Source organism: Suillus paluster, assembly GCF_016628075.1.
Source record: "Suillus paluster strain FC165 chromosome Unknown EDB91scaffold_31, whole genome shotgun sequence".
Lineage (NCBI taxonomy): Eukaryota > Fungi > Basidiomycota > Agaricomycetes > Boletales > Suillaceae > Suillus > Suillus paluster.
The window spans coordinates 214,336-241,089 of record NW_024537591.1 but is presented as its reverse complement, the minus strand read 5'-3'; the positions used below and the strand labels follow the sequence as shown (position 1 = coordinate 241,089).

The window sequence follows — 26,754 nt, the reverse complement described above, 5'->3', positions numbered from 1 at the left end:
AAACGCCACTCCCTTCAGCTACCGCTTTCACCGACCGTACACCGAGCCCTTGCCTTTAACTATTCTAGGATGACCCTTCCTCATCCTACAGTATAAGTAGCCCATGTACATTCCTAATAAGCAGCAGAATAGAACAGTAGATCCCCCAGAAGAACGCCCCGAAGAACCCGTCTCATTACCTTCTCTTATCATCGCTATAATGCGGTCACTCTCGTTTACTGATTCACGATATCTCTCGCATCCGTCATCCGTCATTTGAAGCTAACACTAATCATTATCATTCCTTCAGCAGTCTATCTACCCCCTTCGCACTCGCATCGCCTCTAGCTACGCACATCGTAGCTAACTTACAATACAATGATCCTCGGGATCAGTTTCAGCTCATTCTCGAGTTCACAGATACACTGCTACCAGGAACGGATGTGTACAAACTATACGACTGTATCCTCTCCACATGTACCAATCCCAAACGGGCATACACACATTTGTCTGTCGTTGCTGCTCTTGCGGACCCTTTACCAGTCTCACAAATCTCGAAACTTCTTGGCCCGGGTGAGGGCAGGGATCTCGAGTTAACGTTGATGCAGCTACGGTCTTTCATGGATATTCCTACCGACAGTAGCCTCCCTGTAAACATCTATCACTCGTCCGTTCGTGACTATGTTTCCGACCCATCAAACTGCAGCCTCCCTCAAGTACAACCCATTTCACCGCACTCCCTACTTGTACTTTCGTCTCTCTACTTGATGGTGCGCGATATTCCAGAAAATACGGCTCTCCTTGATGCACTCTCAGAATTGGAGAGGCATAGCCAAGTTATGCAGCCCTATGACACTAGGAGCTTGAAACAGTCATTAGCCTTCGTCGTCCAGCCTCCGGAGCCACTGCAATCTCTCCTAGGTCTATTATGGCTTCGGGGAGATCGCGGTTCGCGTTTCCAGTGCTGGCTAGGGACCTTAGACGGGCATGCTTGGCTGCAGACCCAAGAGGGAAGGGACTGGCTGTCAACTGAGAATGGGAAAACTTGGCTGCAGATTCAAGGGGGGAAAGACTGGTTGTGGACTGAGAGCGGGGAAAATTGGCTTCAGACGCAAGGAGGAAAAGACTGGCTGTGGACTGAGAGTGGGAAAGATTGGCTCCAGACTCAAGGGGGGGAAGACTGGCTCCAGACCCAGTGGGGAGAGGATTGGCTCCGGAGTCAGGGGGGGAAGGACTGGCTCCAGACCCAAGGGGGAGAGGACTGGCTCCAGACCCAGTGGGGGGAGGACTGGCTGGGGACCGAGAGCGGGAAAGATTGGCTTCAGACTCAAGGGGCGAAGGACTGGCTTCAGACTTGGGGGGGGGGAAGGACTGGCTACGGACCTGAGTGGGGCAAGACTGGCTACAGACACAGAGCAGACAAGACCATGTGCGAATGCAGACCGCGTGATATTGGCTGCGGACGGAGAGTGGACGGGACTGGCTAGAGACGGAGAGCGGGCGGGACTGGCTGAAGACAGAGAGTGGGAGAGGCTGGCTTCAGACACAAAGCGAGAAAAAGAGTTCACAGACACAAGTAGGAAACACAGGGCTGCATACCCCGTCTCGAGGCAGGCTGCAGGCCCATGGGGGGAAAGCTTGGCTGCAGCGAGATTGGCTGCAGACCGAGGGTGAACAGGACTGGTCAAAGACTGAGGAAGGGCGGGACTGGCTGCGGACGAAGGAAGGGTGGGATTGGTTGCGGACCAAGAGCGAGCAGGACTGGTCGCGGGGAGGGCGGGACTGGCTGCAGACTGAGGGAGGGTGGCACTGGCTGTGGACGGACGGAGGGTGGCACTGGCTGCGAACCGAGGAAGGGCAGGACTGGCTGCGAACCGAGGGAGGGCTGGACTGGCTGCGGACAGAGGGAGGGCAGGACTGGCTGCGGACAGAGGGAGGGCGGGACTGGTTGCTGGCCTGGCTGCGGACCGAGGGAGGCTGGGACTGGCTGCAGACTGAGGGAGGGCGTGACTGGCTGAAGACTGTGGGAGGTCGGGACTGGTTGCAGATTGAGGGAGGGCTGCACTGGCTGCAGACCCAGGGTGGGCGGAACTGGCTGCAGTCTCCGGATGCGCAAGACTGGCTGCAAACCCAGAGCGGGTGGCACTGGCTGCACACACCCCATGGCCAAGCATGGCAGATGACTTCTGCGGCGTCTTTCTGGGCGACAATGACAGATTTCTTGAGCACATTGGAAGACATCAGCGAGTACACAGTCATTCCAGAATTATCTTCACAACCAGCTTTTCAAGTCATCCATCAGTTTAAAAGCCTGCCGGATTTCTTGATATTTCCGGTGCTCCTGGCTTTACGGCCCCAGGATCATTCCACTTCCGCCATCCCAGAAGATCCGCCAGACATGGAGATCATCCATGCCATGACGGCATTTGCAACTTTCGCAAATGAAGCACGGGAACGAAGTCGATCAGCTTCCGACGCTTCCAACTACGCATGTCAAAACTGGGCCTTCCATCTCTCGCGTGCTCCGAATCCATGGGACATCAGGCTCAAACGTGCATTTAAGTTCTTCTGGGATTATCACCTCCTTTCCTGGCTCGAAAGGCAGTGGTGTTTGAAGGGCCTGCGGTCTTGCCTCGTTGTTTTATCTGAAGGGCAGAAACTTGCAAAGGTGTGTATCTTCAATGATTTTCGCGACTCAATATCTGACCTGCGCATATAGGAATGTCTCCTCCGAGCTCCAGGGCCATCTCAGTCACAAGTCTGAAACTCTATTTTATGCAACATTGTCCCACTGTCTTGTTATCTATCGCGCAATGCTATCCTTCTGTTGCGTTACTGCGGTGTTTACAACTTTTATACGCAGTGACTAATGTTTTTTCTCTGCTTCAGCATTGCCTGCGTTCGATCATTGACCGACTGTCATTGTGAATGTTCGGGAATACTATCCACTGGCATCCAATGAATGAACCCAATCCTTTGACCCCTGAGAAGTGATAGCCTGGGTGAGAGATTCGTTACTATTTCCATCGCAGGCACTGAGCTCCCCGATGTGATCACCACTTGTTGTCAATTCCCTTCTACTACTGCCTGCACTCTGCCGCGATGCCCGTTCATCGACTTCAACATACTAATGCAGTGCTACATGTCTCACAGACAAACCGTTGGAGTGGGGGACCCCCAGGCGAGCCGGGGCAGAGTAGATGTCACCCTGAGTCTCTGACCTAGGAATGTCACCACGGATCGTACCGTTACCACGTGTACAGTCCAGAATTCTAATGATGCTGAATTTGGAAGGATGATAGCAGACTGCAAGAAGACAGAAAACAGTTCCGGGAGTTGACGAAGCTGATCCGAACTGAATTGAGACCTTTCAATGACATGCAATAAATGCTTGCTCAGAAATTTGATGGTCACAACAAGGGTGACAAGACCAAGAGACAGAGAGGGAAATAAGGTATGTAGCCTAGTGTTGAAAACACGGCCACGCACGAGACGATGACGAAAGATATGCGACACATTCGCAATGATCGAGGACAACATCTACTTTTTTTTTTTTTTTTTTGATTCCAATTACTGTCCTATTGAGAGTCATACTCTATGGAGGACAATACTATCTAGTCTAGGGGACCCCCAGTGTCCCCGACGCATCTCTGGATCCACAAATGCCCTGGTGTGGAGCGTACTCCCACCAGTCCGCCGTTCCCGCCGGCCGTTTTAGACGCGCGATCCTACGAAGATGAGATGACTTTTTACAGGTGTGAACAGTGTATGTATCTAACAGATGAATAAACAGGTACACGTACTCGGCCGTTAAAACGGGCAGGTACAGGAATCAAGGTTGGATGCAGGGTTAATATGTTGTAAGAGACGGCCAGGGTTGGCGATTGGCGTCTTTTTTACAGCCGGCTGACTTAGACCAGTGACAGGTGGTGGTGATTCCATGTGGGCGAGTATGATTATGGTGTGGTATTATAGGGGGTGTAGGGCATGCAGTTCTGTTGAGGTCTTGTGTGGTAATTAGGAGCGGGGTGTTTGAGCTGCCGGTGGGTGTCAATTAGTGGAGGTGCAAGGAGGCGGTATTTCACCGAGGGTGGCTTTCAGTCTACCAGTAGCATTGAGGAATTTAACAAGAGGGAGAGTGGCAGAGGGGTCGGTGAGGAGAAAGGAGGTGGATGAGGCTTGTTGACCTAGGGCGTTGAGCAGGATGTGGCGGTTGTGACAGTAATGAGGGCATGCTAGTAGGAGGTGGTGTACTGTTTCTTCAATGTCTAGGCAATGGGGGCAAAACGGGCTGGTCATCTTGCGAATGCGATGGAGGTGCTTGTTGAGTGGGGCGTGGCCCGTGCAGAGGAACATGTACATGCTGGCGAGGCGCTTGGGAAAGGTAGCGGATAGCTTGATAAATGAGCATTTCAGGATAAGGGGGTCAAGTTCGTTGAATCTGTAGAAGCGTGGGGATTGGCTCCAGGAATGACCCCATTGCTCATTAATGACCTTGTGCTGTGACTCTTGAAGTGCTGATATGCTCAGTGGCAGGGATCAATGATGTAGGTAATGTGGAAGGTGATCGCTGGGGGAGTTGTTCTGACGTCCTTCTGCCACCAGTTTGGCGTGTTTGTCTACTTCCTCATTACCGTGTACTCCAACGTGTCCCGGAACCCAACGTATTGTCACCTTGAAGTCGTCATACTCTCTTGCGATTCTTCTCATCAATCTACGAAAATGGTCCACTAGGTAGGATCCAGGACGTGAGTAGAAGCTCTCACCAGCATAGATGGAGGCTTGGTTGTCGATGGATATGGAGAGAGGGAACAATGGGTTGCGTTCTGTGGCTATTAGCTGCGCTGCGAGGGTTAGTCCCACTTCTTCTGCCTCAAAGACAGTGTGCTCTTCCTCCATGCCAAGGTGGTAGTGTAGTGTTCTGGGCAGTTTTCCCCGCGTGAAAGAGTACAGCTGCTGCTCCCACTTGACCTTTGTATCTCGATCTGTCACTGTAGACTTGGATCAGGTCGGTGAGTTGCTTGTGTTCCATCACCACTTCTTCCTTGCTGACAGCTATGTGAGTGGTCCACAGGTTCTTGGCCAAAGGTGGGTGATGTGCTGGTATGAGGGTTTCTACTGTGTTGGGTGATATATCGAAGCAGTGGGTAAGTCAATGCAGGGAGGTGCAGTGGGCAGCGACATATCGTGTGGCCACTTTGTGGACTGGCACATAATACAGTAACATATACCCGTCTCAGACGGGCAGCCGGGCATGACAATGTACTGATAGAGACGGGCCATCCAGTGTGGGCCGAGGGTGTGGTGTATCCGAGGCAAACAGATGGGCCGGGGGTATATAGTATGGATGGTAATACAGGAATGTACTATATAGGATATCAACAATAGTAGTGAATCCACTGGGATAGACAAGTGGGCTGGAGTAATGGAGTGCAATGTAAACGAGTGGGCCAGTAAAGGAGGTAAAATGGAGATGGGTGGGTCGTGTGATAGGGCCAGTAAACAAGGTGCGTTTGAGACGGGTGGGCCAGTAAAGGATGTGCAATTGAGACGGATGGGCCGGAGGTGCACTTGAGACGGATGGGCCAGAGGTGCAATTGAGATGGATGGGCCAGTAAATGATGTCCAATTGAGATGGGTGGGCCAGACGTGCAATCAAGATGGATGGGCCGGTATAGGATGTGCACTCGAGACGGATGGGCCGGTATGGGACGTGCAATTGAGACGGGTGGGCTGGTATGGGACGTGCAATTGAGATGGGTGGGCCGGTAAAGGACATCCGGTCGAGACGGATGGGCCGGTATAGGACGTGCAATTGAGATGGGTGGGCTGGTATGGGACACTCATTGACTCATTGAAAGCCCACAATGTTGAGAGCATAATAGACTACTAATACAGATGACAACATGAAAAATATGTAGTAGTATTACTTCTCCGTATCACTGGAAGGCTTCTTAGCATGCCTAGTGCTCGCTGACTGACCATGTTGGAGGGATAGAGGTCCATATTGTCGGCATGACAAAGGAGCCGAGGTGGACTGACCATTGTCCAGCACATTTGATGGCCCTCTGGTGATCAATGCATGAAGGGTGCCAGGTGAAGGCATGGACCCCACTGGGAGAATGAGAGGTGGTACCGGTGGTGCATCACCCGGAGGAACAGATGGGCCGGATACTGTTGTGGTGAGTGCCGGGTTGATGGTGGAAGTGGATGGCGCCCGTGCTTGCCTTGCGACCGGTGAGCCGTCTTCAATGCCAATGAGATCACCACCGGTCTGGGCGCTCATCCAAGATGCATCCGGAGTGAAGACGTCGTTGGTCAACGTGCGACCGAATGCACTGATGGATGGGCTGGCGACAATGGGGGGTGGATTGAATGCCGGTGGGGTTGTTGCTGTCCCTTCATCGGACCTATCCCCCCTCATATACCTCACAACTGCTTGAAGTTGGACGGACAACTCAGTTATGAGTCTTTGGTGCGCGTCCACATCCCCCTGTATCCGGTCGATCTGCATGGTCATGGCAGCATCCGATCCTTCGGCGACTTCGATGCAACGCTCCAGGTGATCTTGCCGGACGTCAACTTCCATCCTATCGTGTGTCCAGAGTGCCTCCATATCGATGCGAATCTGGGCCAACATGGCCTCCATCTCCTCATTAGCGAGAGGGTGCTGGATGGATCAAAGGGGTCCGGAAGGTGCAATGGGGGAGAGTGGATGATGGACCGGAGGGATGGGTGAGTCCCGGATGTTGTCCTCTGGGGCCATAACCGGTGGTGGAGGTGGCATGTCGTCAGTGCCCGGTTCGATCCAGTGGTCTGCGGGGAAATCGTCTACCGATGTGAGAGGCGCTGGTTGTGGTGTGGTACCGCCGGTACCAGTCACTTCTGGAGCATCATTGATCATCCGGACATCGTCATCCTCTTCCTCTTGGATGGGACTGGGATGTCGAATATCCCTGTCTACAAGGGCAAATGAGCGCCGGAACCCTACAACTGGAAACAAGAGACTTACCTTTGCCTTTGGACGACTGCCCACCGGTCTTGCTCTGTCCAGTGGTCTTTGACCGGCTCATCTTGGAGCGAGTGGTGATGGCTCTTGCAGGTGGTGTAGCGGCGATGCTGGGGGTGATGGTGGTCACAGTGGTGCTGTCCGTGGACACTGGGTCGGGCCTGATGCATGCCATCTTCCACAGATGGCACAAGGTGCAACTTAGGCCAACCTCACCTTTCTTCATCAACCACAGGATGCACTGCACATGCTTCGACCGGCATCTCTCGCAATGAGGTAAAGGTCCATCAACGTCCGGCTATGACAGATTAGTATAGTAAAAATGATATTGACCGGATGTCTCACCGGCTGTTGGCCCTTGCCCTTCTTGCTGTGGTCCTTGCCCACGGGACATGTAGACTAATGAAATATGTTAGCTGTATGAATCACAGGTGCGATGAGAAATAAGACCTACAGGTTTGTGTTGTTTCCCCGGCTTCATGGTGGCCTGCATCAGGATGAGTGAGGCACCGGTAAGAATGAAAATGATGAACATACCTTTCGCTTGCCTTGGGTATCATCACCCTCCAAATCATTATCTTCATCTTCCGGAATCTCATCCGTCTCACTTCCCTCTGGTGCAGCGCCCTTGTTCTGTGGAAGGACAAGAATGTCTGGTAAATTGTGTCAGTCGATAGCAACTGTTTTTGAAGGCAATGAAGACTTACCTTGTGTTTGGAGGGGTTTCGCGTCGACTTCTGGCGCTGTTTGCTATGTCAGTAATGTTAAGTGAAAGAGAAGGAAAGAAACTTGCCTGGATGACTGGAAGATCATCAACATCAGTCGCCATCTCCTCATCCTCATCCTCATCCTCATCATCTTCTGGTACCTTTGCCTTTGCCTTCTCTTTCCCTTTCCCCTTCCCCTTTGCTTTCCCTTTGCTCTTCACCTTCAGCTTCACCTTGTCAGAGTTGGTGTCGGACAAGACTTCCCTTGACTTGAGGAGACACTTCCGGGCCCTCTTGAACTGACACACAGGGGGACTAGTACTGAGTTCTCGCTTGTGCGATTTGGAGGGTCCAGCCGGTGCGGTCACACCGGATGCTGTATTTCCAGGGATGCAAATGCTGAAACGGTGGGCTGGTAATGACTGACCAGAGGATGGAACAGGCTGAGGTGCAGGCACCGGTGATGGGCCTGGGACTGGGGGTGGGACTGGTGCTGGTGCTGGTGTCTTTGAGGGTGTTGGTGCAGGTGCAGGTGTGGTGACCACCGGTGCAGAGGCTGGGGCTGGGGCTGGTGCTGGTGCTGGTGCAGGTGCAGGTGTGATGACCGCTGGTGCAGGGGCTGGGGCTGGTGCAGGTGCAGGTGCAGGTGCAGGTGCAGGTGCAGGTGTGATGACCGCCGGTGCAGCACCCAATGTCTTACCATACAATGGATGCTTCATGCACATCTCCTGGTTGTGCCCAACGCGGTTCCAGTCCGGGACTTCCTGCCAGTTGAGTGGTGCGCCTCTGAGCACTGAAAGATCTCAGCTGCCATGGACAGCAGGCGAGGGGGGATGTAGGTAGCGACCCTCCCATGCGAATGAATCGCGTCATTCTGAGACCCTGGTATCAATACAGGCAATACACAGAAGGACGTCAAACATACCACTTCACGAGCAATCTTCCGGCTCAATCCCATTTTCTCTTCCTCCGACTGGGACCGGAGCACCTGTTCAGCCATCTCATTGAGTCTGGCGATCAGAGCGATGAGCGCCTGGTTGGCAGGCAGCAGGGCAGAAGCAGAAGCAGAAGTGGAGTTGGATGACATCTGGGTAGTTAGAAAATTGCACTGGCAGATGGATGAGCTGAGTATCGAGTGAGAGCAAGTGAAAAAGACACCCGGAAGCGACCAATACAAACACTTGTGAAAATTTTTCATCACCGGATGCCCGGGCCATTGTTGCCACGTCATCATTATCTATTTTTAGCTACTTATTTCTCATTGTGTGGATGCTATTGTTGACACGTCATCTTTATCAAATTATCGCCAGCAGAGCATCCGGCTACAGTAGAACACATTCATTGTTCCGGTGATCGCATGAAGAACATCAATTTAAAGAAGGCACCCAACACAAGGAAGAAAACCATGTCATCCTCGGCGATTGCGCAAGAATATTTACAACTATCTAGTGAGGATGAAGGTGAGAAATCATTGCCTTTGGGAATGTACCTGTTGACATTATCCGGCATACTAGTATTTGACTTATTAGAGCCGGAACACGAGGAGCGCACTTACAACGACCCTTTGATGGATTGTTCAAGCATGGCTGAATGTGAGTTTTATCTCATTCCGGCCTGTCACACTGACAATTGATATTTGTCTTGGAGATTTAGATATCCTGTCAGCTCATGACCGGTGGAAGGATGGTAAAACATTGAAGATGTTGGAGATGACCGCCGAGGAGCGCCGGTCATTAGACATGGGATTTCCATTGTCTGATGATGACCGGATGTCTGACACTTTGGACATGCAATTCCCCACACTGTCTGACGACGACCGGTCATCCAACATCGCACCCGCACCGGAGTTACAGGAATATCAGATGTTGGACCTGGGATTTCCTCTGGAGTCAGAAGCGTTAGACATGGAATTCCCACTGGAATCAGACGATGCACTGGACATGGAATTTCCTCTGGAGTCTGACAATGATGTATTTGACATGGGATTTCTACCCGAATCCGGAGATGATGGACTCTCCCTTCACCCGGCAAACTCTCTGCAAGTCAGTCATCCGGCCGGTAACACAGGTACTGGTGCTAGACTATATCTAATACATCAACTTGCTCATTTTTCAATTCAATCCATGATACTCAATTAGAAGGCAGCCCTCTGGAGATGGGTTTTGACACAGATCCGGTAGATCATGTTCCGGACATAGGGAACAGTATTCAACCGGTAGAGAGCCCCTTGGAGATGGGTTTTCAAGCGGATCCGGTCAATGAGTTTCCGGATCAGTCATGTAAGTCTTCATTTTGTCAGATATTAAATGATTAATCACCTGCATTCAGTAGCCGTCAGTCAACCGGATCCCATTGGGTTTGTTATTCAGCTGGGCGGTAGGTGATTTGCAGGTTGCAGTGCACCGGTTGGAGATGGACAGGGATGGTGGTGCAATTTCGCCAGAAGAGGCCTTTGCAAGGGAGCAAGTCCTTGGGTTCACTCGAGACTTATTGCTGGCATGTCAACTGATATCGATACCTCAACTGTCAACATGATGTATCTATCCGGTCAAGCACTATCTACACCGGTCTACAATACTTGTAATATAAAATGTCCATCTATCCAAATCATTACCTTTGCATATAGTGAGCTTTATAAGATGCCTTTGCATTTCTACTGGAGCGTTTTGGCTCCAGATTGGTAATGCGGGCTTCCTGTCCTGCAGTTTTCTTGCCGGTGGCCTTTGGAGGGGAAGGAGGCGTTGGTTCCGGCACCGGTCGCTTTTGAATTTTCATGGTCCGGACACCTGATGCAGGACCAAATGAGCGACTTGTAGATGCATGGTGTGAGGGCAGCGGATGACTAGAACTGGTACCAGGTATTGTCTTCTGATGGTCCATTGCTCTTGACAATGAGTTTGGATTTCTTTACCGGTGGGTGAGAATCCTGCTGCTCTGATTCAGATTGCACCAGATGAACCGGTGCTGATGAGACTTCATTGCGCCTGACAGTCACCTTGGATTTCTTGACCGGCAGGGGGAGAATCTTCCGGCTCTGAATCAGATTGAACTGGAGGAACCCTGCTCCGCTTGTTGGTTGGGTGAGACTTTGAAGGTGGCGATGGGACTTCATTGCACCTGACAATCATCTTGGATTTCTTGACCAGCGGGCGAGAGTCTTCTTCCTCTGAATCAGATTGAACCGGAGGAACCCTGCCCCGCTTGTTGGTATGTTTGGACTTTGAAGGTGGACATGGGAGAACTTCTTCCTCGTCTTCTTCATCATCTTCATCTTCTCCTTCTTCCTCCTGCTCATCTTCTTCTTCCTTGTCTCCTTCCTCCTCCTCTTCATCTTCTTCATCTTCTTCTTCATCACCCTCATCCTCACTACTTGACTTCTTTTCCTCCCTCCTGCTCGCCTGTCTGGTTGACTTTTTGACCGGAACCCTGGTCTCTGCTGCTGATTGTCTGAGTCCGGTGTCAGGAATCCTTGCCTGAGATTGTTTCTACCGGTTCTCTCATCTTCTTATCATGGCCTTCCCAGGCTTTGAATTCAAAGGTTGGGCGAACCTTGTCCTTCTGTCTCTGACACCAGAACTCTAAGAGCCGGTCGACTTCAACTAACTGAAGCTTTGAAGGTTCCTTGATCTTGCCACTGGTAGGTAAAAACTTGGCCTCAACGAAGTTACCCTGAGCATACATCACTGCGGACCATGGCACAGATGCCTTTGCCCTTTGGCTGCAAAACCCTGAAAAATAGCTGGTCAGTTGATCAACACTCCAGATGCATGATTTGTGAAACTGACTGTAGTGTTTTGTGAGGAACATCCAGATGAGATGTTGCTTGCTCTCTAAGTTAAGGTTCTGAACATCCGGTATTACCGGAAGCCCATAGGTATCCACCTCCAAAGGATAATCATCCTTCTTTCCCCTTGGCTTTCTGCTCTTCTTCCCATCCCCCTCATCGTTGTCGTCATCTTCATTCTGGTCAACTCCTGGTATCATCCCCAAGTGTGATAAGTGCCTGATTGAATGATGCAAGATTGTGGAAAAAGAAGCTCACCGAACTCTTCTCCAGCATAGGCATTCCACTCTGATATCATGGGCTTCCAGTCCTTTGTACCTGTAAAACTATTGCCCTCCAACTTTTCATTGAAGTCAATTCTTCCAACCGGATCAGGCGATCTTTACCGGTTGAGGGTGAAATTAGAACTCACCCATTGATCCTCACTTCGCCTTCCTTTGTTTTCCACGTGGACAATATGAATATCCTCATACCAGCGTGCCTCCATAACTGAGTTGCCAGGTCCTTCATCATACCGGGTGCTTTCTTCTTTGCAAACTCGGCCTGGACCTCTGTAGGAGGACCATCGCTAGACCTACTCTATCACAGTCTGCTTTGCTTCCTTCAGCTGCTCTTTCGATAGACTGGCCATGACTGCAGTGAGGGTTGGCTGGTATCTTTTGATGAATTCCTCCAATCCAGGCCTTGCTCCAGTCTTTTCAATGATCTCCTCCTTGTGCTGCTGTTCTATCACTGACTGGGCATTCCATTTCTGACCCAACTTCTTTTTGCGAGTCTTTTCAGTTCTCTGGTTATAGAATCACTCCCGGTACATCTTGATCCATCATGAGAAAAGTCAGCAGTCATGTATAACATTAGAAGATCAACTGCTCACTGTTTTCCTCTTCTTCAATAACTGGGCATGCATAGCAGGGGCATGCACTTTGGCCTCTTTTGTGGCCGCCTTCAGAATAACTTTTCTATCCTCAGTGGCTGCTTCCTTCCATTTTTCTAGGTGAGATTGTAAGACCAGCACCTCTTCCTCTGTCAATTTTTGCTTCTTAGTCTTTTCTGGGCTGTCCACTGATGAGTTGGATGGGGGCATTGCAAAGTAGTTGAAGGGTTGGTAGACAAAAGCATGTATGTGTATCGCACAGTATTAGGTCACTTAAGCAATGTACCTGATAGCAAACCGAACAAGAGATTATCTGCCAGCAAGTCAACACTCATTTATTGGCATGATACCCTCAACATCTCATGTGTTTCCGGTCCATATAATTTAGAAATGTAAAAACACACAGACTTGGACCTTTATCATATAGTATATGAGCAGCATACAGCTATACCCTCAAACATTGCATACAGGCCCTATTCAGCTATACCCTATGACTTGCTCGAGTAAGTGTCATCACAAATGACTTTGGAGGCCAGCATGAATGCAGATACATACAGCCGGTCTCCTGAACATCCCCCAGGCAGTGCTTCAAGTGCTGGAGGAGGACAAGAGCAGCAAATGTGACAGAGCCATGCAGTTTGGTGTGGTGCAAACCATAGGCAATGAAATGTTGCAACTTGACTTGAGAATTCAAAGATGATAGGGGATACTGAGGACAAGCAAAGAGATGAATAATAAAATATGTGCACAAATGAGAAGCCTGTTCATGTCCATAGAATGGGTTATTTGGTTTGAAGTGTTCCCTGGAGCATGTTTTACAATGCCAGTGTCCTCACTGAAGTTCATGCAATGTGTTCATATCGTCTCACATACATCATCTAACCGGGAAGTATAATTTTCTGGCAGTGACACTGAATGCCATAATCCATCAATTATTGTTGTGATTGCCTACATGCATCCTCTAACTCATACCTACTGCTTCAGCCTGAGCTCCTGTTATAATACCTGAATTACTTCTGAGACCAACACCCAGTGACACTGAGTAGAAAGAAGTATATGTTACTGCCAGGAGCCTCTTAATCTTGAACCTTGAAATGTCACCAGTGACTCCAACCTATATATATTCCTAAATGGAGAGATATTTTGGGACTTCATTATCCTTTATGGTCATATGACAATGATCTGGTTGGATTATCAAATCGGTCCATTTGCTCCGGTAGGCACATGACTGTTGCTGAATGACTAACAACAAGGCAAAATATCCTTTATAGTAATATGACACCAGAACAATGATCGGTTGGATTATAAAATCAGTCCCTTGCTCTGGTAGAACTTCACATCAGGTTGCTGAATGACTAACAGCAAGGGGATATGTCCTTTATAGTAATATGACACCAGAACTATGATCCGGTTGGATTATCAAATCGGTCCCTTGCTCCGGTAGGCACATAACTTCAAATCTGGTTGCTCCATGACTAAACAAGAGAAAATGAGCTGATGCCGACGGTTCAGAGTTGATGGAAGCACGATCCAGTGGAGTTGAGTACCTCCCAGTCATCAAGCTTAAGTGCACTCCCTGGTTCAACGATCCTTTCCGGTGGTGGTATCAATATGGCAAAGACTAAACAAACAGGAATCACATACACTCCTCCTATGAAGAAACAATTGCCTCAGCTGTATAAGCTCAAGGAGAAAACTACAGCCAGAGGATCCAGATCGTCTTGGGTGAAAGACTCATGGTCTCCGAAAGCAAAGTCGGTAACATCATCGCCGATGAAATCTCCCTCAAAGCAAAAATCCGGGTCCTCTCGGATGCTGTTAGGTACCATGCCGGCTCAAGAGGCAGAGGGGTCGGGGCTTGGCTTCAGCTCTTGCACTGCGCCCTTAGCCGAGTACGTGCCCCGAATTTGGAGCAGGTCCGACGTTGTCTGACGATAGGATGAATGGACCGCTTTGGTCTGCTTTGAGGGTCGGGGAGTAAGAGCTGCGAGTGGTGGGCTGACTAGGAGCGGAGCGGAGAAGACAGGGGGTTGATGTGGAGGGTGGATAGGGCAGGGGGAATGTTTGGCAGAGGCGGAGAAGGCGGGGGATGATGCAGAGGGGCAAGGGAGAATATTGGATAGGGGTGGAGTATATGGGAGAGACTTAGAGCACAGCTCTAAGTCGGAGCAGAGGGTCGGAGGGTCGGAGGTGACAACAAGTTGAAACTTGTGTCCAGAGTGGGCAAGGTCCTACTGAGAATTCTCACAAGTAGTAACTGCGAGAAGACAAGTAATATTAAGACTAAGGAAAAATATCTAAGTACAGGATATGTTATATACTTCTATGTGAGGCAGTGATCAGGATAACTATGTAGTAAAGCTATGTACCAAGGATATAGTTTGTAAGTACTTTACATAGGCGAAGACATAAGTCGGAGCGGATATCAATATGTATGCGTCGGATCAGCGATCGGGCGGTAATAGGAATTACCAGTGATCCGGAAGTAAGGGTCTATGTACCGAAGGGGGAAGTGTATGTCTAAAAGGGGAAAGGGATCCAGTTGAATGGAGAGGTTTATGGAAGGGGACTGGTTGAGTGGTTGAGCAGAAGCGTAGGGCGGAATGTGGGTTTGTGATAGGATGGAGCAGAGGATGGATGGGGCAGAGGGGGTCGGAAAGCAGAGCAGATATCAGTATTGGAGCGGTTGGATCTGGTATATGACAGTATCCCCCCCTTAGGGCCGAGCCCTCGAGGCCTAGAGGACCGAAGAACCGGAATGGGGATGTTATGGAGCGGGGGCGGGTTGGGGTTTATCGGGATATGCAGCATGAAAATCTCTGACCAACTCAGGAGCGTGTTCTAGCTTGGTTGCTAAAATCCAGGAAGTCTCCTTGTCGGTGCCTTCATAGCCCATCCATCATACTAGATATAATAATCGGCAGGAGCGGCGCCTCTGATCGATCTTGGTGTCTAGGATTTTGGAGATCTCATATTCTGCTTCTCTGTCGACTTCTATCGGCGGGGGCGGAGGTTGAGTATGGTTGGGAATGGTATTGGGCATAGCGGGTTCTAATTGCGAGACATGGAAGACAGGATGCACGGAGTTCATGGAGTCGGGGAGGCAGATGGTGAAGGAGAGGGTACCTGGTTGCGCGATGACGACAAAGGGTCCGAGATTTTTTTCCGACAGCTTCTTGGAGGGGCGGGTGGAGCGGAAGTATTTAGCTTTGACAAATACTTGGTCCCCAACATTGATCATCGGAGTGGGGAGCCATTTGGCGTCAGTGGGGGCCCTGATAGCGGATCTGAGTGGAGGACATTTCTTCTCGGAGGAACTGGTGAAGTCCGTCAAGGTCTATGGCATATTCGCGGGCACGGGCGGACAAGAGGTCGCGCTCTGGGTGAACAGAGATGCTCGGATGGTAACCTTTATTCGCGAAAAATGGGGAAACTCCGGTAGTCGCGCTAGGCGTGTTGTTGTAGGAAAATTTCACCAATGGAAGTAGTTCCGCCCAATCATCCTGCTGATAGTTGCAATATATGCGGAGGTATTGCTCGAGGGTCTGGTTAGCACGCTCGGTTTGTCCGTCACCTTCTGGGTGATAGCTGGAGGTGAAGTGGAGATTAATATCCAGCGCTTTGCCCAAGGATCAGAAAAAGTGAGAAACTGAACTCCGTTCTGCGGTCGGAGGTTACGTGCGCGGGTACTCCATGCTTAGAGAACACATGCAGTAAAGAGAGTCAGGCGAGGTTGGGGGAAGTAATGGTATCATGGGTCAGAACAAACACCGCTTGCTTGGATAGGTGGTCAATGACTACGAGGATGGCAGTAAAGCTGGCAGAGGGCGGAAGTTGTTCAATAAAATCCATGGAGATGGAATCCCATGGTCTCTTTGGAATGGGGAGCTGCTTGAGTAGGCTGTAGGGTTTGTGTCGGGGAACTTTGGCACGGGCGCAAGTGGTACATGATTTTACATAGTCTCTGACATATGTGTGGATACCTGGCCAGGTATATTCTCAACGGATGAGCTCTAGTGTCCGATTTTGACCAAAATGGCCCGACAGGGGGTGATCGTGCATATTGCGGAGTACGCAGAGGTCATTAATATCCAGGACATAGATGCGATCGTCACAGCGGAGGAAACCTGCTTGGTCTACCGCCCAGCAGGGGCTGGCGGGAGCAGTCAGATGGAGGGAAGCGATGGGGTCGGAGGGCAGGGTGGAAAGGATATCCTGTCGGAGCCGCTCAACGTCCATTAGTATTGTGGTGCGCAATACTGGTATTTCTAAGGAAGAGGCTTGTAGGGACAAAGTGAGCTGTTCATTAGTAAATACTGGGCGGAAATTATGAGGGTTAACTCGAGTGTAGTCCTTATTCCCCTCTTTGGGATAGACGTCCCAGCGTCTAGTGAGGGAATCGGGTTTGGCTCCGAGCTTGCCAGGGCGGAAGCGGATGGTGAGGTTGAACTGGTGGAGGTACTCTGACCAGTGGGCTTGGCAGGCGGGAGAGGAGTTTGGTAGTGGCAAAATACTCAAGATTTTTGTGGTCGGTTATCACATCGACTGGGGTTAGCGGAACCCTCCAGGTAGTGCCAGCCAGGAGTGGAAAGCTTCATAAAGGGCTAGGAGTTCTTTATCATGAGTATCGTAATTAAGCTCTGGCACCGACAGAGTGCAGGAGTAAAAAGCTACTGGGCAGAGCTCCTGGTCGGGGCATATGATGGATAGGATGCCCACGACGGCGTAGTCGGAGGCGTCGGTCTCAACAACTATTGGTACGTCGGGCATCCAGTGCGTGAGGATCAGGGGCGGAGGTGAACGATTTTTCAAGGACTCGAAGGAGCAGCAGGCATTCTTCAGAAAAATTCCACAGGGCAGTCTTTGCGGGTGAGGTAGGGTGAGCGGGACCACGAATGTCGGAGTAGTTAAAAATGAACTGGCAGGTAAAAATTCAGCAAAGCCCAGGAAGGACTGAATATCCTTAACCTTCCTTGGTTCAGGGCCAGTCGGAGATGGCTTGGATTTTTTCAGGGTGACAGGTACAGTGGCTCAAAAAAGTGTCCTGAATGTTTATGCATTTTCAAGTAATTGAACAATAGCAAGGCAGAACCAAACAATGACCAATGGGTATAGGGACATGTCTGGAAGCTCTATATCATGGCTCAAATCTGGGATATATAGCGTGGGAACTCGACCATATATAGGCAAGCTATGGTAATTCTAAATACATGACTCATTCGGACACTTTTTTGACTTTTTATTGAAATCACATAATCAGACCATTCATACATTATACTCTTAATTAAAGCGGTGTCATAATGATAATATGGTCTGATTTCAATATTATTTGAATATATAAACCCACATAAGATTATGAAATTCAACATAATCATCATGAAGCCCATCTCCTCTGCTCACAAGGATAATATCCTTGTTCTCTGTACCTCTGGTTTATCTACTAGGCAAATTGCCTCAAAAACTGGTCTCAGCAAGTCTACTATTACTACAGTCATAAAGCAGCACATGCCAGAGAAGGAAAATCATCAAATGGGATGTCCTCCCAAGCTTACTCCACAGAACAAAAGAGCTATTGTTCACCAAATTCTATCTGGCAAGGCTTCAAATGCTACCCAAGCTACCAAGTTCATCAATTCCATCATCTCCACTCCTGTCTCCACACAAACTGTTAGAAACACCCTCAAGGCAGCCAATCTTAAGGCTGTAAACAAGAAGAAAAGACCTCTTCTCTCTGTAGCTCATAGGAAGAGAAGACTGGCCTTTGCTTTAAAGCACCAACATTGGACTGTGGAAGACTGGAAGAAGGTTATTTGGTCAGATGAAATAAAAATCAATAGAATGGGGTCATATGGCCAGGAATATGTGTGGAAAAAGGCAGGAGAACCATTAGGAGAAAGAGAAGTCAAGGGTACACTGAAGTTTGGAGGAGGAAGTATGATGGTATGGGGTTGTATGGCATGGAGATTCTTTATGAGGTGGAAGGATGGATGAGTGCAGATCAGTACATCTCCATTCTAGAGGAGTGTCTACTCAAAAGCATGCAGAAGTCAGGAATTGATGAAGAAGACATTATCTTTCAACAAGATAATGACCCCAAGTACACTTCAAAACTGGCTACAACATGGTTTGAAGACCATGATATCAATGTTCTATCATGGCCAGAACAGTCTCCAGACCTCAATCTCATTGAACATCTCTGTGGATTACTCAAAAGACTACTTGCTGCCTATCAAGATCCTCCACAGGGGCTATTTGAACTATGGGAGAGAGTTGCAGCAGAGTGGAAAAAGATTGCTGAAGAGAAGCATCAAAAATTGATAGAAAGTATGCCTAGGAGAATTGCAGCAGTTATTAAAGCCAAGGGGGGTAGCACCAAGTACTAAAATCATAGAATAGTCTTGGTTAAATACAAAGTCAAAAAAGTGTCCAAATGAGTCATGTGTTTAGAATTACCATAGCTTGCCCATATATGGTCGGGTTCCCACGCTATATATCTCAGATTTGAGCCATGATATAGGGCTTTTAGACATGTCCCTATACCCTTTGGTTATTGTTTGGTTCTGTCTTGCTATTGTTCAATTACTTGAAAATGCATAAACATTTGAACACTTTTTTGAGCCACTGTAAGTCTGGTCGGAGAGAGGAGGTAACCCAGATACTCAACGGAGTCAGAGTGGAATTCGCATTTTTCTGGTTTGGCATATAGCGAATGCTGTCGGAGTCGCTGGAGGACTTCGCGGACATGTTCCTTGTGAGCAGTTAGGTCGGAGGAGTAGATGAGGATATTGTCCAGATACACGATGACGCAGATATCGAGCATATCCGCAAATACACTATTAACAAAGCGCTGAAAAGCCGCCAGAGCATTGGTTAATCCCTCTGGCATCACCAACCATTCATATGAACCATAACGCTGTCCGAAAAGCGGTCTTCCACTCAGTCTCCTTCGGAGATGTGGACGAGGTGGTAAGCCGATCAGAGGTCAATTTTGGTATAGATCTTGGCCCGACTAGGGGAATCTAGGAGGTCGGCGATGAGCAGGAAGCGGATAGCGGTCTTTCTTAGTGATATTATTGAGTCCTCGAAAATCGACGCAGAGGCGGAGGGAGCCATCCTTTTTCTTGACAAAAAGGACCGACGCCCCGTGGGGGGAGGATGAGGAGCGGAGGAGACTGGTCGCAATATTCTCAGTCTAGGAATTTGTGGAGAGCTTCAAGCTCGACTGGGGAGAGGGAATAAATGGTGCCGATAGGTGAAGCGGCTCCGTCCTCCAGATCGATCTTGAGATCATAGGGGCGATGCGGAGGAAGTTCGCTGGCTTTGCCTTTGTCGAAAATATCCGCAAACTCGTGGTAGTCGGAGGGAACACCAGCAAGGTTGACTGGTTCCGATGACAGAGTAGCGGAGCGGAGGCCTGACACCGGTGGGGCGGAGGTAGACACTGAACTGTACCAATCCCTCTAATTTGCAGGCCCAACAAAATGCGACCGCATTTATCAAGGAAATATTGGGAGGGGTATTATCAGACGGAGGAGCAGGAAAGTGGAGGAGGGGAAGGTGAGGTCAGAGGCGGGGGAACCGCCTGTGCCAAGGGAGGTGACGTTGGGGGGCATGGCATTCCATGTGATGTCGGTCGGAACTGTATGCTGCCCAAAACCCAGTCAATCAACGGATTGTGTCGGGTGAGCCAGCTATATCCTAAAACAATAAAACAAGATGAATCCAAAGGAGTTATGTAGAACGTATCAGAGGTGACCTCGCCGGAGGGAAAGCGGATAAGTAAATCTACTGCTTCAGTAATAGTTGCGTTAGAAGTACCATCAAATAAATGGAGCGGAAGCGGAGGAATGGTGTACATAGGGATTTTATGTTTTCTAATAAAGTCAGTTTCTATAAAACAGTGAGAAGAACCACAATCTAATAAAGTGGGAAAAGCGATAATGTCGGAGTAAGTGGAAAGGGAAACAAGCGGTCTAAGAGAAGTCGGATTTAAGAGTGGCAGCATTGAGGCAGAACTCCTGTGCACGGGCGGAGCCTATGCAATCCTCCCCCCATGCGGAGATGGAAGGATCACGGCCTATTTTTTTGCTTCAGCAGAAGCCTCCTGTTTGGCTTCAGGAGTCAGGGCAGCGGAGTGGACTGCGCGGGAGGTTGATTTGGTGCATTTCTTGATGAAGTGACCGGTCGCACCACAGAAGAAGCAGAGCCTGTGCTCGCGGCGGTGCTTATGTTCTTCGTGGGTAAGTCTTCCGTCCACCCTCAGCTTTGGAGGAGGATTGAGGATATCTGAGACAGGAGTTTTAGGCATGATGTTTCAGAAGAAGGATAGGGGTTATTTCTTATTAGTATACTTCGGCTAAGAGGAAGTCTTAATATACTGTTAGGTACCGTGCCGGCTCAAGAGGCAGAGGGGTCGGAGCTTGGCTTCAGCTCTTGCGCTGTGCCCTTAGCCGAGTACGTGCCCTGAATTTGGAGCGGGTCCGACGATAGGACGAATGGACTGCTTTGGTCCGCTTTGAGGGTCGGGGAGTAAGAGCTGCTAGCGGTGGGCCGACTAGGAGCAGAGTGGAGAAGATGGGGGTTGATGCAGAGGGTGGATAGGGGCAGGGGGAATGTTTGGCAGAGGCAGAGAAGGCGGGGGATGATGCAGAGGGGCAAGGGAGAATATTGGATAGGGGCGGAGTATATGGGAGAGACTTAGAGCACGGCTCTAAGTCAGAGCAGAGGGTCGGAGGGTCGGAGGTGACAACAAGTTGAGACTTGTGTCCAGAGTGGGCAAGGTCCTACTGAGAATTCTCACAAGTAGTAACTGCGAGAAGACAAGTAATATTAAGACTAAGGAAAAATATCTAAGTACAGGATATGTTATATACTTCTATGTGAGGCAGTGATCAGGATAACTATGTAGTAAAGCTATGTACCAAGGATATAGTTTGTAAGTACTTTACATAGGTGAAGACATAAGTCAGAGCGGATATCAATATGTACGCGTCGGATCAGCGATCGGGCGGTAATAGGAATTACCGGTGATCCGGAAGTAAGGGTCTATGTACCGAAGGGGGAAGTGTATGTCTAAAAGGGGAAAGGGATCCAGTTGAATGGAGAGGTTTATGGAAGGGGACCGGTTGAGCGGTTGAGCAGAAGCGTAGGGTGGAATGCGGGTTTGTGATAGGATGAAGTGGAGGATGGATGGGGCAGAGGGGGTCAGAAAGTGGAGTGGATATCAGTATCGGAGCGGTTGGATCTGGTATATGACAGATGCTCCATGAAGGTCCTGACTTTGACTTTGACCAAGGTGACATCCCCCAGCCCAAATTACCAAAATCTCTGGCAAGCAGCAGTCATCCTCATTTCCAGAGTCTGGATCTGACCGGATCATACAGGGTCAGAATGCATATCTCCGGCAATGGAAGGGCAAGTTCAAAGACTATATAAACTTACTCATGGTCAGAGAAGCCCCTCTGGCAGACCGACTTTGCTCAGTGTGCAAGAAGGATGGGGTGTATAAATGCCATGGCTGTTTCAATGAGCCCCTCTTTTGCACAGACTGCTGCAGAATCCAGCATCAAAGACATCCATTCCATCGCATCAGTCAATGGACTGGATCATTTTTTCAAGAAACTTCGCTCATTAAAGTCGGCCTCCACATTCACCTCGCTCATGACAGCACTCCATGTCCCAGCAGCACAGATTACATGTCAGACGTCTTTGAATGGTCAGATACCAATGAAAATATAGACTACAACAACTATCCGGAGGGACCTTCTACCCCACCGGTCACAAATTCAGATCATCCGGCCATAACTGTAGTGGACAAGTCCGGAGTTCACTCTCTTTCCATATGGTATTGCCACTGCCCTGGTTCTCTCAACCAAGATATGCAGCTCTTCCAAGCAGGCTTGTTCCCAGCTTCTTTCACCAGACCAAAAACTGCATTTACATTCTCTGTCTTGGATGACTTTCTGCTAGACAATCTCAAGTGCGGGACATCAGCAATGAATTACTACAGCAAAATTAGCAGACTAACCTCAAGCATCTTTCCACTGATGGTTCCAGTAAGCTAGGTGTCATTTTCTGTACTTGACCATCCTGTCATTAAAGAACAATATCTGTAGGATTGCTACAGAGAGCTCATGAGAACTTCCAGGCAGTGGCGACAATGCAAGCTTTACAAGTGGCATGGATTTGCCCACAAAGATGACCAGCCAACGGCCGGTGATCTCGCCCTATTTTGCCCTGCATGTCTGCAACCTGGGATAAACTTGGACCTGTCTACCGGTGTAGTCACCCAGCCTGACGATGCACCTTCTTGGCTCATCACCAGGTCTTTGGTCATGGATGGTAATTTTAAAGCCGAGCACATGCATCCGGTGAATCCATCTGACGAAGTATCATTGATGGATGGTCTCGCATTCATGGTCTCCGATGAAAGATACAAGAGTCATTTGTCCATTGCTCAAGACCATGTCCAAAAGTCAGATTGCAACAATCACCAGGCGGTCAATCAAGCAAACGCCTCCCGGCAAAGGCTGGAAGCCACTGGTATAGGAGGGTGTGCATGTGCACGGCATGGATGTTTTGTCCCACATTCCATGGTGGATTTTCAGAGGGGTGAAAGGTGAGTACGCATCACATCCGGTCACTTTGATCTCTGGGCTTACAGGTCTTACCGGGAATAATCAGGCAGATGAACATGGACTATGCGTTGAGTCAAGCACTCAACTATAAGACCGATGGAATCTCTCGAGCCATAACTTTCTATGACATAAATTGTCAGTATAACAAGTATTTGAAGGACCGGATCACTTCCAGTATATATCTTTCCATCCCCATTGGCATGGATATCATTCCCGGAATAGGTTTGTGGCATGTACATGGCCATCAAGGCAGCTGCTTTGTCCGGTATGCATCAAATTTCATCCACAGGGCTGGCAGGATAGACAGAGAGATCATGGAGACCCTCTGGGCACCTTTGAATATCATCTCCCCATCAGCCAGGGGCATGGGAACCCCGCATCACAAGGAGGTATTGGATTATCAGATGAATGATTGCAACTTCATGAAAATGATTTGCATCAGTAAGTCGCCCACCTCCGGATGTTCAAATATATTCCGGTCTCATACATGATACTTTCCGGCTGATTCGCCCTGTAGCTAAGTTTCTCTGCAGAAAGTTAAAAGGGGCAATCAAGGGTGCTGTGGAGAGCAAAATTGCATTCCAAAATCTCAGTGAAACAGCTCACCCTGACATGGTCATTCTTTGGGAGGCAGAGGAGGCACTCGCTCATGCGAACAGACTGGATGATCCGACAGCTATGGACATCTATGAGGTCCAGTTGGAAAAGGGTAAGTGTCCACTTCTACCACTCCTCCGGTAGGTCTGATCACGTTCTGATTATCATCCAGCCATGTGCAGCTCCCACTAGAAAACAGCAGGAGTTGCACCTCCTGCAGGCTCAAAATCGCCCGGAACATCTGGTCGCCAAGGAGCTGCCACCTGGCTTGCAACCAGTCTCACCATAGAGGAATCTCAAATCTCTCTTGCTAGGGATGTGAAATGGCTGGGAAAGCATCCCACAGACATGCAATTATTGAGAGTGGCCCGACTCCAAGACAAGCTTCAAACTCACATCACAAGCTTTCTCATGGTGGCACCTACTTATCTCGGAGTTCAAGTCGATGTCAACGACCCGGATTTGCTGGTCAACAGAGTTTGTAATTCACTCCCGGATGATTATGAAGACAACTCCAATCTCGATGATGATCCGGAGCCGGATATACATGATACTTCCATATTTCAACCGGAGCTCACTGTCATACCCCTGCCATCCAATATTGGTCAGGTCAGGTGCAAGGATTTAGGTCTGATGGATCTCATGAAAGAAGAAACTACCCTTCAGGAAGGCCAGGCCAATGATGCACTCCATGCCATTAGAGTTCATTTGGGAGATAAAGCCGTCATATTCCGCAATACTGTCTGGTCAGCCAAGTCACAGGCCTCATCCACCAGGGCATGGACTCAAGTTCGCTCAGTGGAAACAGCAGTAAATCTCAATGCCAGTATATATTCAAAATGCAGGTTGCAACTGGCTAATCTCCCTGACCATGACCTCTTGAAGAAATACCTTCCTTTGAAGAAAGAAGACCTGAAAGCAAGCTCTGCAGTGGCTGATCCCAATGCACATGGTCAGAGGGACACGACTCTTTCATGGTTCTGGTCCTTGGATGTTCAGGGCGACACATCAGGCAATGACTGGATGATGGAATGTGAGTGTCTGCTGTATCTGGTGGTATCAGGACGTCCAGTCTCACATATTCTCAATAGTTTATCGGGTGAATTGGCTCTGGACGAAAGCACTGCATGATCGTTGGAATGAGGAGGTTATTCTCATCAAACATGAAATGCAGTGGTCCATTAATTTCTTTAACAACAAAGCCAAGCAATGGCTCAGTCACATGGACACCACAACTTCTGCAGGGCTCACCGGACATACATGTTATGCTGCTCGACAATCTCACATATATCACCAACTAGCAGGACATGCAGAGGATACTTTCCGGAAGATGATGGGTCAGCCAGAACTACCGGTTTGATGGTTCATGGTACCGGTTGGATAGTTCATGCCACCGGTCGGATGGTTCATGGTACCGGTCAGATGGTTCATGCCACCAGTCGGATGGTTCATGGTACTGGGCAGGTGGTTCATGTTACCGGTTGGATATATAGTTCATGGTGCCAGGTGGATAGTTCTTGGTACTGGTTGGACAGTTCTTGGTACCGGTTGAATCTTTCACAACACCGGTTAGGTAATATGAAATTATGGTTGACACATGTAAATAATTCTGAGTGTTGGTCTCACTACAGCCTCACATTCCCTCCATGAACAATACTGTAACTCTCATCCCCCCTGACCAAGTCATCATTGCCACTAAGGGCAATCAAATCACTGCTGGGGATATCTCTCGCGCCTTATTCTATGCCAATTCCCGGTTGTTGGCCATGCACCTCTATGTTGACAAGAGTTTTGCCACTGACATGCCTGGCTATGCCACAAATTTTTACATCTTGATGAAATGGGAGATGGAGGTAGGTATCCGGCAATGCTGATATTCCCTTGCACTCATCTTCTACACTGTCATACAGACCTTTGTAACTCCATTCATCAATATATCATTTATCACCCAGTTGTCTGCTGTCGTTCCCCACCTTCTCAAGGGTGTGCTTGCAATCATGACCGCACACACATTGGTGGACCGGCAACTGGATGTTGATGCTATCCTGCAGGATATCAAGGCATTGCGCCTCTCTGTTGATTCCAACGCATGCGATGACTATGACATTGCTCATATGCCAGACTACTTCAATGACTGGTGGAAGGAAAGTCTCGGTTCTTGCCGGGTGTCCGATATGTTGCCAAAGTCATCCATCAAAGATGTGATGGATTTGGTTGAATTTCACTGTTCACAACTTGTAAGTCCCTCAGATCATGTTAATCTTTGCCAGATGCTCACAACATCCAAAATAGCCGGATCATGTAAGGTCCGGCCTGCTCCCATATATTCTTCAGGGCCCAGATCCGCTGCCAGATACAACCGGTTCAACATCTCTTGTGCAGTGCCACAAGACACCAATTGGTAGAGAGTTGCTGGATATGTTACAGGGAAGGATGAACAATTTTAGAAGCTCAAGTGATAGGTTGGCCAGATTGGTTGGGCCGATTGATGAACTCACAAGGGCTGTCACATCCTCACAGGCACTCATTGACCGGTTGAACACAGATGTCAGTGCATAGTGCATCCTGGGTGCAGTCAAGGACAACCTGACATCTGCCAGCATCCGGTCAATATGTTATACTATTATATGTTACTGTCATATTCACTGCAATGTAAATGAGAAGCACCGGTTTTTGTCTTTGCAATCAGGCCGTGTGAATGTGAAACTATTTTCTCTAACTGCTATCTCTCCGGCTATCATTCAACAGTGGTGTTTTTCCATCACTCATTTGGTTTTCCAGACATGGTCGCAATCCCACTAGACTGGGCTTTGTATCAGACTGTTAAGGTCATGCTCAAGGGAGAGGTTACTCAAAGGGCTTTGGCTTCAGCTCGTGCGCTGCGCCCCTTACCCGAGTACATGCCCTTTAATTTCCAGGGGACAGAGGGGAAGTCCGACGGAAGTCCGGGGAGTTCCGGAGGACTTAGTGTTGGTGGAGTTTGGCGGAACTCCGGAAGGTTTATACTGGGACGGAGTAAGGCTACTACAGAAGTCCGGAGTAGAAACTGAACAGAGGTTAGACTACCCTAAGGTAGAGCTGGAGAAGTAGTCCTAAGGTTTAACCCCTAAGACTCAGAGGTGGACAAGAGATGAGACTCAAGTCCGGAGATTGCAGGAATGAGCAGA

At 49.1% G+C, this 26,754-nt stretch overlaps 6 protein-coding genes across 6 annotated transcripts; 4 read left to right on the top strand and 2 right to left on the bottom strand.

Moving 5' to 3' along the window:
- Nucleotides 1-1,798: 1,798 nt before the first annotated feature.
- EDB91DRAFT_448563 (uncharacterized protein) lies at nt 1,799-2,804 on the top strand (the record flags this gene model as incomplete). The annotated part of the gene is made up of 2 exons (XM_041327301.1): nt 1,799-2,647; nt 2,699-2,804. Coding segments are annotated over 2 exons (894 nt in total), but the record flags the coding sequence as incomplete, so codon positions are not given.
- A 3,101-nt stretch (nt 2,805-5,905) lies between these two features.
- Nucleotides 5,906-8,782, bottom strand: EDB91DRAFT_1288555 (uncharacterized protein; the record flags this gene model as incomplete). Its single annotated transcript, XM_041324823.1, has 10 exons — nt 5,906-6,649; nt 6,704-6,939; nt 6,992-7,286; nt 7,334-7,387; nt 7,443-7,475; nt 7,526-7,641; nt 7,696-7,731; nt 7,778-8,481; nt 8,514-8,569; nt 8,621-8,782. 10 exons carry the CDS (start codon nt 8,780-8,782, stop codon nt 5,906-5,908), a joined length of 2,436 nt encoding a protein of 811 aa, XP_041176483.1.
- A 318-nt stretch (nt 8,783-9,100) lies between these two features.
- On the top strand, nt 9,101-10,230 carry EDB91DRAFT_1082674 (uncharacterized protein; the record flags this gene model as incomplete). The annotated part of the gene is made up of 6 exons (XM_041315518.1): nt 9,101-9,155; nt 9,210-9,287; nt 9,349-9,762; nt 9,834-9,974; nt 10,024-10,071; nt 10,094-10,230. The coding sequence occupies 6 exons, from the start codon at nt 9,101-9,103 to the stop codon at nt 10,228-10,230; spliced, it is 873 nt and encodes a 290-aa protein (XP_041176482.1).
- Nucleotides 10,231-10,305: 75 nt separating this feature from the next.
- Nucleotides 10,306-12,563, bottom strand: EDB91DRAFT_1249178 (uncharacterized protein; the record flags this gene model as incomplete). Its single annotated transcript, XM_041323037.1, has 9 exons — nt 10,306-10,504; nt 10,551-10,629; nt 10,691-11,180; nt 11,245-11,423; nt 11,481-11,669; nt 11,738-11,838; nt 11,892-12,058; nt 12,114-12,266; nt 12,354-12,563. 9 exons carry the CDS (start codon nt 12,561-12,563, stop codon nt 10,306-10,308), a joined length of 1,767 nt encoding a protein of 588 aa, XP_041176481.1.
- An 8,772-nt stretch (nt 12,564-21,335) lies between these two features.
- Nucleotides 21,336-25,139, top strand: EDB91DRAFT_1237709 (uncharacterized protein; the record flags this gene model as incomplete). Its single annotated transcript, XM_041321615.1, has 10 exons — nt 21,336-21,363; nt 21,663-22,408; nt 22,469-22,971; nt 23,037-23,255; nt 23,280-23,468; nt 23,524-23,699; nt 23,808-24,191; nt 24,237-24,620; nt 24,679-24,734; nt 24,972-25,139. The coding sequence occupies 10 exons, from the start codon at nt 21,336-21,338 to the stop codon at nt 25,137-25,139; spliced, it is 2,853 nt and encodes a 950-aa protein (XP_041176480.1).
- A 94-nt stretch (nt 25,140-25,233) lies between these two features.
- Nucleotides 25,234-25,992, top strand: EDB91DRAFT_1249172 (uncharacterized protein; the record flags this gene model as incomplete). The annotated part of the gene is made up of 3 exons (XM_041323036.1): nt 25,234-25,440; nt 25,498-25,824; nt 25,894-25,992. The coding sequence occupies 3 exons, from the start codon at nt 25,234-25,236 to the stop codon at nt 25,990-25,992; spliced, it is 633 nt and encodes a 210-aa protein (XP_041176479.1).
- Between the last annotated feature and the right edge of the window lie 762 nt (nt 25,993-26,754).